At 46.2% G+C, this 12,223-nt stretch overlaps 1 protein-coding gene across 1 annotated transcript; it reads right to left on the reverse strand.

The window, feature by feature from the left end:
• Positions 1-1,152: 1,152 nt before the first annotated feature.
• Positions 1,153-4,135, reverse strand: LOC119462337 (uncharacterized). The gene is made up of 2 exons (XM_037723680.2): positions 3,980-4,135; positions 1,153-3,104 (listed from the first exon to the last, which is right to left on the reverse strand). The coding sequence occupies exons 1-2, from the start codon at positions 4,133-4,135 to the stop codon at positions 1,785-1,787; spliced, it is 1,476 nt and encodes a 491-aa protein (XP_037579608.2). The 3' UTR covers positions 1,153-1,784.
• Positions 4,136-12,223: the final 8,088 nt, after the last annotated feature.

Consider the following 12,223-nt stretch of genomic DNA (forward strand, 5'->3'; position numbering starts at 1 on the left):
ACATAGCCGTGGCTATGTCGTCACTGTTTGTCCAGGGAATTAACCAAAATGCGCTGAATCGGTTGATTGAATGTTTAGTATGAGTGGAGATGTTTTCAGTTGAACGTCTCATTGAGCTTTACTATTTTCACAATTTTTAAGAACAAGAAATAAAAGTGGTGTTGATGGGCTTGTGCCATATACATCGTTCGGCGCAACGTGCAAACGTTGTTCTCTCAATGGTACCGTTGAAAGAGTGAACGCACCGTGCGAATCTAAGATCTTATTCGATGTATGTTCGTTGCTGTAAGCATATTTATCATTTTCTTCACGGTCATCTTTCGGCCTTTTCGTTGGCCGCTCTTTCCTTAAACAAATGATGAGTGGTTGGCCTAAGCCCCCCCCCCCCCCCCAATTCGGGCCATTCCAATTGTCATCTTATGCCATTCTAATCGATTTACATATGTTTCAACCAAGGTGCGTTAATGGAGCGCCTTCGCTTTTTATTGACATCCATTCGGTTTAGACGATAGAATGTAGTCACTAAAATGACAGAACGAAGCACATTTTAAACAGTGGAAATCTGTTTATTTCTTATATACATGTGCATTGGGGCGCGCCGATGCGATGAAGACGCCAATGTAGTGTAGGCGTCCACCGCTAGTGCGGCTGCACCGTTCGCGAGAACGCATCCACTGCGGCGCACTGAGTGCTATAAGCTAGTTGCGGACTTACAGCGCTATTTCAACATTCCACACTGTGCTATGATTGGGAGAGTCCTACACTTAAGTGGCTCACTTGTTCTTTTGCGCCGTATAGTAGTTGTTCAAGCAGCAGAATTTCGGTGGTCTGAGAATAATATAAAATATCTGAGCTTTGAACGCTAAAGCTTCTTCGAGTTTAAATTTGTACTGTTATGTTGACGTGTGTCTACAAGTGGGAAATAAGTTTGCAGTTAACGGACCACAATCAGTTGTATGAACTTAGATTGACAACATTTTCTTGTAATTGATGTGCGCGGCAGTGGATGCGTTCTTCGCACGTGGCATAATTTCACATTTATCGTTGGCGATTTTCCAAAGAAACTTCACTTGAGGGGCAAGATAAAATTACAATCGGCTTCCACTCGTTTTCGGTAACTCACTACAACTAAGTTATTCTACAAATTAAGTTATTCTACAAATTACCATGTTTGCTGTAACCAAGATTACGGCAATTGATATTAGACGTGCAGTATTTTTTGCACGCTGCTTCGTGTTTTGTTTCAGATGCCTGCCACGGAAGTACTGTGACCAATTTTAGTAGGTCTTCAAAACAATTTAAATAATCAGAGTTGCAATATTCCAGGCACAGTACATTGACTTCCGGAGTAATTTGCACCACAGCATTTAAGTTCAAGCGCAGTTCAGGCAAGGATTCCAGCCTAGTTTGGCTTTCTATTACGTATCCACACAACTAGACCTGTCGAACAAACTGTTGACACAACGTTCTCGGGAACGAAAAGCATAAAAGACCAATACGACCAAGCACAGGAACAGACCTACGCAGCCGCGTGAGCTTGTCCATAAAGTCACGGTCCTAGCAGGCACTAAAAGCAACACCGTTATACATTGCGCTCTGCAGTAGTATTCCGAGTGCCTTTCGATTCGTGGTTATCAATCTTATCTGAAGTCTTCCATAAGCAGTCAAGCCTCGGTTCTAATTTCATTCAAACACATTGTGACCATGTGCACTTTCCGCGTGGAGCGAGTGCCCCCCGAGTCGGGGCTAGGTGGCGTTTCGTTGGCAGCACAGTGAAAAAGGCACTAGTGGCAGGGACAGAAGCATAGGCCTGGCGGCGCTCCTTTATCCGGTCTGGAGTCCACCTCGGACGACTGGTCTAATTTGACCGCCAACAGCAGTGGCTTGTAAGCATGCTCCTCATCTTTCTTCTCCACCTTGTTTAGCTTGACAGACACGAGGCGAGGCAACTTTGAGAGGTCCTTCATCGGTCCTCGCGTTCGGCCGAAAAATGACAGAGCACCGAAGCCGCCGAATGGCTCGCTGGGTTGAAACCTGTAGAAAAGCCGCCTCTTGTCATGCAGCCCAGGAAAAGCTTCCTTCTTTCCGCTCCAACTACTACGCGAACTTTTTGTGCGTGGCTCTGGCAACGCCTTCGCCAGGCGCACCACATCGTCCGTAGGTGGCTCTGACTTGCTGCGCCTTAGCTCAGGCTGCGGGGTAGACGGACCACCCTCGGGCGCTATCTCCTCTTGAGATCTGGCGTCTTCAACCTCTCCTCGGAACTCTTCCCTGCCGGCACCTGGTTGCCGATTGAAGTCATCGTCAAGCCAGCTCGATGGATCGATAACTGGCTCCTGCTCCGGTAGCGGTGGGTCGAATCGGGGCGGATTCGCCGAAAACGTGTGGAACTGCACCCTAGTGACCGATGGCCTTCCTGAGACAGCGCCGATGCTGGTCCACTCCTGGAATCCTCCGCCATTTTTATGGTTGTCAGTGTCCCCACTAAACGTAGGCATCACGTGTTCTGGAATCTCCACCTTCTCGGCTTTGGCCCGAGCCTTGCTTTTTGATGGTCGAGGTTCCGGCTCCTGGTCGTCCCTTATTTTGGCGAAGACTCGGCTTCTGCCTCGCGACGAACGTTCTCGCGTCGTCGCAGGTGTGGTTGTCTGTTTTGTCTTCCTGCTGTCGGATGACGCACCGATGCTGAGCAACGGAAGCAGTATCAGAGGCTCGTGGGTTTTGGGAGACGCTCTGGCTGATGTCTTCGAAGGCGTCTTCGGTGGTGGCGGCCTCGGGGAAGACTTGCTGTAACGTGAAGTCAAGGAAGAGGACGGCTTCGGTCGTGTTTCTTTTTCTAGGTAGCGCTTGCTGCTGGGCTGCTGCCGAGGCGGGGGTGGTGGCGGCGGCAAGGCTTTCGGGGCTACAGGAAGGGCTCCTTCGGTAGACGCAGCTTTGGAGCCGTTCTTCTTGTTCCGGACCAAGTTTAGGTGGTAAAAGCTGGGTGCCTTGCGGCAGTCAAACTTGTACCACCAGTCGCACACGAAGTTTCGCTGGTTGAATATTGTGCCGTTGACGCAGAGAAAGCTCGAGTTACGGCCATCCGCTAGGCAGTTGTGGTACACCTGAAAGTGATAATGACAACATAAAACTTATGTCAGCAAGTCAATCAGTACATACTCTTGAGAATTTTGACACAGAGCAAGGAGGGTCGACTGGTGTTGATCGCCCCTGACATGGCTTGTATGATGAGCTCCGAAAAGCTAAGGCTGTCAAAAGCTGCAAAGCCAGAGAACGCTTGTTAATATCTGTAGTAGATTCGCGTTGTAGGGTTTCTACAGCCATTGTGAAGCTATAAGCCTCATGAATTTCCAGAGCGCAATAACACATCACCTCTGGAGTTACACGTTTGGAGATTCCACTGGAGCTATTTGGCGCGACCTAACGATAGCTTCACCGAGACATAAGCTCTTTGAACACCTTTCACACAGACAAAACTGATTCTACAAGAGCTGCACTCGCTAATGAATCCGTGTTCCTTTTGCAAGACTGCAACGCTTGCAGATATGATATCTTCAGAATGGTACTCGCCATTCTTCTCTCTTTTTTTTTGCTGTACAAGTTCAATAGAAATAGGACATGGTTTAGCAATGTAGTTACCGGCATCGTTCACGAAGTTATCCAGAGTGGGTGTTCGCATGTTGCAGGACAGTTAAGCTGACGAACACCACTCCCGAACTTCGTGTGACAAGAGTGCTTTGTTTCCTTTACTTCTGGTTAGGAGGTTTGCTCGAAAACTTCAGAAGTTTATGTAACCTTTCATAGGTATGAATAAAACTGTGCAGGTCATGGTGTGGGCGTTGATATTAAAATGTCTTCGAATTCAGAATTTATTAATTATTTATTAGAATCTGAGGGTGCACGAATGACCATATGTATTCTGTATCCTTTAATATCCAAGTGTATGAAATTATGCTCAAAATTTGACAGATAGTCTTACCTGGCAGTCCGTCTCTACGTCGGCAAAGTATCCGGGGAACTCTTGATTGCTGCAGCGGAATTCAGTGATAGGTATTTCAGATATGGCTGGTGCTGTGCCGATCGGCCGGATGGTAGGAAGGGACGTTTTTCCCTGCATGAAAACATCCTTCAACATGAGCGGCTGTAATTAGGGACCGGCCAGATGGAAGTCTCAAATGTTCCAGCAACCTAAAATACTGCACAAACAGGAAATTTGAAGGGAAGATATGGCAGAAACAATCACCATGCATTTGTGTACTTATAAATTCATAAAGAAGAGATTGCACTGAATTACCGTATGCCTAGACAAATAACAAAAAAATGTGGGGTTTCATTCCGTAACTGCATAGTTGATTAAAAGGGACGCTGGATTCGTGAGCACCGGTTTAACTTTTACCACCTGGCGTCCTACCGCCATTATAGGAATGTGGCAGAAAGGATTGCACCCGCAACCTCTTGCTCTGTAGCGCAACGACACATGCACTGAGATAACGTAGCGGTTCTATGAAAAAATGCAATTAAAAACAAAAGAAAGAATGGCGCAGAGTTCATGACAATTGAATTTTCGCGCAAATGCTGTTGTAAGAATAGTGCTCAACGAAGAACTGTCAACGCTACGCGTATGGAGGTGCTAGCTGTTAATTGCATGGCCGTTTAAATGTTCGTGTAAGGCGCGCAGAATGAATCTCGTCTTGAGTGTTAAATTGCACCTGGCGGGATTTAGAAAAATTCCAATGACGTAGACGAGTCTGTTAATGCCCTGAGCAGCAACAACGCTTACCTTTCTTTGGCCTGCGGAGATGGTGGACACGCCTGGAAATAATGTAGAAGAAGCGTGTCAGCTACCGGAAGGAAATTCTGGCACTATTTCCAACCCTATACCAAAAGCGCGCATTGTGGTCACACGTCTGCAGTCTACGATTCACAAGCGTGTTATTATAAATGAATGACTGATATGCAACTTTTCTGAGCGTTTTCAGTTCCCGTAGAGCTTGTCGAGTTTCTGTATCACGTGTCGGAAGAACTGTTGTTGCGCTAAAAAGTCTGAACCACAGGAATAACTATCGGGGCTGTAGACCAAATGCAGCTTGTATATGTTTTCTCATGAAACTGCATGTAAGCATAGCAATCTTGCAAGTGCTAATCAAGCGTAGAAGTCACCCTTGTTCCGGAAAACAGCGCATAAAGAGTAGTTAAATAATGATCACTAATGATGCAGTCTAAATCAATAGGCAGCGTGTACCTTCACCTGTATCAACTTAGCTTGAAAGACAAAGAAAGTGAGCTTTGCTGCATTCCAGGACAGAGGCCTTCAGATTTTCTTGGTTAACCTGAGAAGAATTTTTTTACGTGATAATTAAAGTGGGACACCTGCTCTGGCGCAAGAGTCATGATTGCGTCATGATTTGAAGAGAAGAAATTCATCAAGCAAAAACAAATGGCTTTCTTAGATTATGAAATGATAAATTATCTGCCTAGTTTTAATCAGGACTTAAGAGAAGCGCTTATAAATTGCCCAGTATCACACATCCGCCGCATTCACATAAATGCAATTATCCTGTTTGATAGAGGGCTGCGGATTATTGTTCTGCTACTTTTTTTTGTGTGTAAATGTGCCTTGTGGCAAGGGCACCGTAGAAGACACACATTTGCGGCACTCCACCATAGTGAGTAACGAAAACCGTATCACGTGATCACATAATTGGAGCTTTATGAAAAGACTTACAAGGTAATTGTAGAGTGTACATTACTACGAGCTACTCGGAGTTTTCATTTGGGGTGTTTTGACCTCGTGTATAGTTTTGCGGCATAATGAAATTCATGCTATATATGCAGCAGTCGGAATATATACTGAAGAAGTTAAAAAAATTAAGGCTAGAAAAGCTTGCTTGAATGACAAGTGACCAGAGTGATGCTCGACAAGCCGACGAATATGCACCTGCCATCAACTCAACACAATACTTGAGTCGTCAGCTAAAAGAAAAATTAAACAGCGATGTTATGTAACGATGTTGATAAAGCAGAGAGCTGAACTAATGTCGTCGCATTTTCACGCTTTAAATAATAAACTAAATAGAATAACGCGAGTGACCCTGATTGCTTCAACCTCTCATTAGCGCAACAAGTGCACTAGCTATATCATGCTGATGGTAAGATATATTTTAAATAAATGTGAGAACAATCGCGACCCCTCAGAAGCAGGCAGTGAACATCAAAAAATACAACATCATGCACAACGGGACATCCAAAACGAAATGGTTGTCCCTAAAGCTAAGCAGCGCTGCTGTGGTCATCCCTCGTAGTTATCCAGTGTCTTGATTGAGACAAATAGGAATAATAGTTTGATATTCTGCTGTAGCAATACTGAATGAATAAATCAAGAATTAGTGAATAATACGTCTTACGAGAAATACGAAGTAACGACGTATGCACACATCAGTTGTAAGCTACAGATAGAAAAAGAACTGTGCCAGAATTTAGCACCGCAAGCTGTCTAAGCATGCGATAGCATACCAACATTGTCATGATTATGGCTTTTCGACAGCTTCGCGCGCTTTGATCAAGGGGGACCTTGAATGCCCTCTTTCATCAGAGTGACGTTGTTATACCTCGTACCTCTTACGAACGCGATTTCGCGCAGACTCTGACGCCCCTGCGTACGCTTAACATACGTCGATTTTTCCGCTAGATACCTCTAAAGTGGATGATGTCCACATATAATGCTATAAGAAAATGCATGACAGATCGTTAGATCGAACCTCCTATCTTCCGGCAGAGCAGCTCAATGGCCTATCTAATCATTAGGCCACGATCGCACGCATGCTTCTGAGGTACGAAAATGCAGGCTGTCAAATGCATGGCGTGGCTGTTTCTCCCAATCTTTCTTCATGATGGCTAGAGCTTTGAGACGCTGTGTTAGACTGCACTGCTTTCGGGATCGGCCCACAATTTTTCGACGAATACAAACTACGGTATCTACAAACTGGGTGCAGTCCGCCTATAACGCTACTGCATTAAAGGTCCCGTATCAAGCAGGCCTCGGATCATACTTAAATTTCTCGTTAGACTTCGTAATATTCGCTAGCTTGTGTTACGGCGAAGCTCACAGTTGTAGTAAAAGAAAGGTTAAATCCCGTACGAAGCTGTCACAGTGAATACCTCTGCTCTTTCGGGTAGCTACTCTGTGCCATACACGGAGTATAAAAAAAAAAGAACCTCGCGTCTCGTCGCTCATCACGTCGAACACCGCGCAGCACAGCATGGTTCACAAGCGGTAATCCAGGAGTTGGGGTAACACCATCGTCGCTCACCGAAGACGAGAAGGAGGATCCATGCGTCGGCAACTGCTCGCGAGAGCCGCATCATTTTCTCTCGGCGGGATGAACTGCGCGCGCTGTGTGAGCGGCGCCGCGGAATCACCGGCGCGTCTCCTGTCTCGGCTCGGGACGGACGAAGAGATGAGAAAGCACTGCTGCCAGTAAGAACTGGTCCGCGCCGAGGTCTTTATAGGACGACCGCCTCTCCCACGGGCCGCCCCCTCTTCCCGGCTTCACCCCTCCGTGTCTCGTTCGCCGAGGCGGAGGGTAGAGCGCTAAGCGTTGCCGGACACTTCCGAGAGCCTCTCTTCTCGCCCCGGGACCGACGCGTCAGCTGTCGTGTCCCGCGTGACCCGGTGAAAATCGGTTCGTTGGTCGCCCCCTCGGCACGCCACGCTTTCGCCCGTCCACCTTCTGATCCTGCGCTTTTTTCTCACTCTAATTACCGCTTGACCGCTGTCTTTTTTTTCTTCTGCGTCATTTTCACGCCGATGACACAGGCGAGAAAGACTGAGTGAGAGTAAAAAAAAAAAAAAAAAACAGAAAAAGAAAAAGAAAAAGGCGGCCCAGTGCTGTCAACGCATAGAAATTCAGATTCTTTGTGTTCGTCAACCGACGCTGTACTGGACACATTGAGTAAATTTCAAATACTGTTGGATGACTAGAAACAAGATTAGTCAACTAGCTCTGTCGGTTTCCGCGGTGGTGCGTGTTTGCTTAGGTGGTTGATAGCACGTGCTAGGCCAATTTTCGTTTTGTTACAAGTCTCATGTCTGTTCATGCAATGGACAAGTAGTTTTGTGCGGGTGCTCACGGCGGCATCACAAGAGGCGCGTTTGAGAAAGCAGAATTCGGGAACGCTAAGAACTATCACGCGTTGAAACGGCTGAACCGAACGAGAGTGTGCCAATTTGGTAGTGCCACGATGCGGTAGCATTGTTGATAGCGACAGTGACGTAGCGATTACGCTACGCGTCATGCATGTGTACGGAGAATGCTCTTGGCAAGCCTGATTACGCCATTACTATAAACTGGCATCTTCATACAAGAAGCTGACCTTTTGAACACAGGACAAATGACCATGTATTCGGAGTCTTCTACAGGCCCGGAATGTCGGTATTGGGCGTATACCTTCATCACGCGACAAAAGCCGCTGGAGAAGTTGTGCGCTTAGGAGCGAGGATCGTTTCACTTTTAAGCAAAAGTTTCACAATAAATGGAATGTGCACCGCTGTTCATGTGGCCAAGTATGGAGGGAAGAACAACTGTACGAATGAAAAGCGTGTGTCGCCACGAATAGGAACCGATATGATAGCATGGGGTGTTCTGCCCGTTAAACTTTACTGTTGCTGTAGCTCGAAGGAACTCTGAATGAGCTCTGGTACGTCTCTTTTTAACAATTTCTGACCTGTTTATAGCCTTTCTCGTTGCCCGATCCGTAGTACAGTATAGTAGAAAAAAAACATAAAGTGCCACTGGGCCCACTGGGTTACCGCTGGGTTACCAATGCTACCGAGGTTACCGGTTTGGGCTTGACTGCAAAGTATGTGCAACTGGGGCTACTGGGTATGGGATGGCTATTAAAATTAAAATAAATTCTGGGGTTTTATGTAATGAGGCAACGACATGATTATCAGACATGCCGTAGTGGGGGAATCCGCATTAAGTTTGATTCCCAGGGGTTCTTTTAATGTGCACCAAAAGCACGGTACCCGGGTGTTTCTGCATTTCGCACCCATATGAACGCGGCCGCTGCAGCCGGGATTTGATCCCGGGTCGTCGTGCTTAGCAGCGCAAACTTGTAGCCACTAAGTAACCAGGGCGGGCTGTGATGACTATGATAATGATGATTGTTTTGGTGATGTTGATGATTGCGATAATGATGATGATTGTGATGGTGATGACGACGACGACGATGATGATAAACGATAAAAGCATTATGGGAAGCGATTCAACCTCTAACTGGCGTCAATGAAATATTGACGCTCCAGCACGGCTCTCAAAATAGATAATGCTGTTCATGAACCCCATTTTCACCCGCAACTCGCCCAGTCTTTCATCGACTTCAATTTGACGTTGAATCGCCTTCCAACTTTTTGTTGAAAGTGACATTTAGAAGTTATCTTAGAATGAATTGATTCGTATGGAGGCATTCGCAAAATGGTAAGCGAATGTCACTTGAGCGATCGCCAAATAGACGGTAAGGCGGAGGTCTATACATGCGGTGCTTCCTCGAGTGGAAGCTATCTATTCCAAAGATTTAGTTGTCCTTCATAGAAAAGTACGAAAATGAGCATGAAAAAACATATAGGAGGAAGCATGGGCCAAAGTTTGATGTATCTATGCCTCACGCAATATTTGAGCATTTGTGAAGGTTCTTTTCATTTCTTCTGTTATTCTTTCTGGCACTTCTCAGTTGAAAAGGCAAAATTGTGAAGCTAATCTACGCGGCACGACACGTGACATCAGCATCAAGGGAAATCTGTTATCGAGCGGGGATTAGTAAAGGTATTGCTTTCTTTATGCTATCTAGCGCTATTGTGCCCTATATTATACTATGTAACGATAATGTTATAGTACACGGCTCGGTACACAATTTCCGAATGTATGAACAATCTTCTTTAATTGAAATGTGATATATTACTGAAACATAGCACAAATTTGGCCCAAACGTTACGGGTACAGATAGCTATAAGGGGGTAATATTTTAATATTCCCGAGCATTGCACTCTCTGTTTGTGGAGAAAAGGTTCTTCCTACTCCTGGTTATCAATTTGTTATGACGCACATCTGGATTTTCGAAAGGGCTACACTTGCGCTTCGCTTCTTTATAGGTTGTCCTCATTAATAGCGTGAAAATAAAACTTTTATTTATAGCAAACATTTATAGCAAGAAAGAAGTTTCCGGTCACTAAGTGGTCCTTGTCAGGTACGATTTCACTGAATACGACCTTCTGTCCCAGTTCCTTGACAAACGCAGTGCTTGGCACGGCACTTCGTGCCTTGCAATACCACCTCTACTTTCCTCACCCTCCAACCCCTTTAAACTGCCTTTAACACTCCCGGTCGAAGCCTCCTTTTATTTGAATCAAAATAAGTTATTTTGAGATATGTAAGTAAAGAAAAGATAGAGAAAGAAGCAAGAAATAAAAACAGCAAGAACGATGCCACTTCATGAATAATTGAAACGGCAATCTAATGAGACAGCCGATGACTACGGCAAACAGTTCGCATTGGCGGAAGACGCAATACCATTGACCTCGTGAACCGCCTCGCCTCTTCCTCCTCTTCCCGCAGAACCAGTTTTCTTTCGCGCACTCCGCTACGTTTTGCGTCGACAGCTGTCCCGCGGCTGCCGTCAACGGGGCCGCGCTGATGGATTGATTAATTAAGGCCGACACATCGAAGACGGACGCGCACGTGACTGTTTCACTGCGGCGGTGTTCTGCTCGGATGACTCGAAGGGAAGACGACAATGAAGTTCATTCGTTGCTTGATGGAACACTCGAGCACGCTTTTGTCCCCGGCTACTCCCGCGCTCGGCACATCTGTGCCGCGATGCAAGCTCGCGCTTCATTTGACCCGCGTAGGCTTTCCTGCCCTAGAGAATCCTTACCCTCGACCGCTGCAGTAACACGCCCGAGTCGAGCGTTGGCGCATTTATATTTCTTTTAGTTTGGTGCACTTAATAAAAAATATGTGCACCCTTTATTGCTTCTCTTGTCCCCAAACAATAATATAACAGTAACTGTCATCTGTCGTACGCAGGGTAACCAAAGCTCGAGTGGTCGAATTAGGGAAAAATTGATTAAGTAAATTATGGGGTTTACGGGCCAAAAACCACGAACTGATTATAAGGCACGCCGTAGTGGGGGACTCCGGAATGATTTGGGGACCTGGGGTTTGTAACGTGTACGTAAATCTAAGTACACGGCTGTTTTCGCATTTCGCCCCCATCGAATTGCGGCCGCCGTGGCCGGAATTTGATCCCGCGACCTTGTGCTTAGCTCGAAGTCGGAAAGGGCGGGGGAGAAGGGAGGGGGAGGGAAGGGAGCGTAGCTACTATAGCGACGGTTGACCCTGTCATTGCGAGGAGTCGCCCGTATGTACGTGCAACAAAGTAGCAAAATGTTCGTTAGTCCTACAACGCTACGACTGACATCGAGAACAGTAGCAGCACCTGCCTAGCTAGCACGGATAGCAGCATATACAGGGTTAAGGCCGATCTGTACCTGACACTAAAACCAGTATTGTAAACGATTAGGGCCTACGCCAGAACTATAATTACTACAAAAGCGAAACTGTCTTTATGTTTATGACAATGCATCCGAAGACAACAGAGAAAAACGTGCAACTGAGCTAGCCCCCAGGCGTTATAAAAAGGAAATGTGGTTTACTGCTTGCTTTCAGTAAAGAAAAGGCGAAAAATTGGGACATTTCGGACGTCCCGACTGGGTCAAGTTGGGACTCGGGACTTTTAGTCTAAAGTCGGGGCTATTCCAATTAATTCCGGATGGTTGGCAACGCTAGTTTACGTTCTGTAGGAGTCTGTACTGGCCGCATTTTCGTCCGTTGCGCTGTGTCACGCAGATGCGTGTATGCCGCTTGTGATTTTAAAGTACCGGGCGTGAAGAGTTAGAGAAAGTAAAGATAAACAGGACAGATGAGAGTTATTGTTATAATTTCGGAATTTAGTACGCAGCTGATGTTCAGGCACACAAAAGAGAGCTGACATGAAAGACACTTTTCCGTCCAACACTGTTATGCGCAAGAAGCTAGGGGCTTCCTCACGGCCGGATTTCAAGAGGTGTGATGCTTAGGGGGGTGTCAATTAAAGAGGACGCTAACGGACGCACTACGAAGGCGTGCGTAAAAATGATTTACCACCTGCTATACGGCACCACAAC

Source organism: Dermacentor silvarum, chromosome 8, assembly GCF_013339745.2.
Source record: "Dermacentor silvarum isolate Dsil-2018 chromosome 8, BIME_Dsil_1.4, whole genome shotgun sequence".
Taxonomy (NCBI): Eukaryota; Metazoa; Arthropoda; class Arachnida; order Ixodida; family Ixodidae; genus Dermacentor; species Dermacentor silvarum.

What these genes read in the sequence shown, in the direction of transcription:
- LOC119462337 (XM_037723680.2), bottom strand. Translation starts at nt 4,135, where the DNA reads ATGTTGAAGGATGTTTTCATGCAGGGAAAAACGTCCCTTCCTACCATC. An exon ending in ACGTAGAGACGGACTGCCAG is followed by an intron (nt 3,105 to 3,979) that starts GTAAGACTATCT and finishes TATCACTTTCAG; the next exon opens with GTGTACCACAACTGCCTAGC.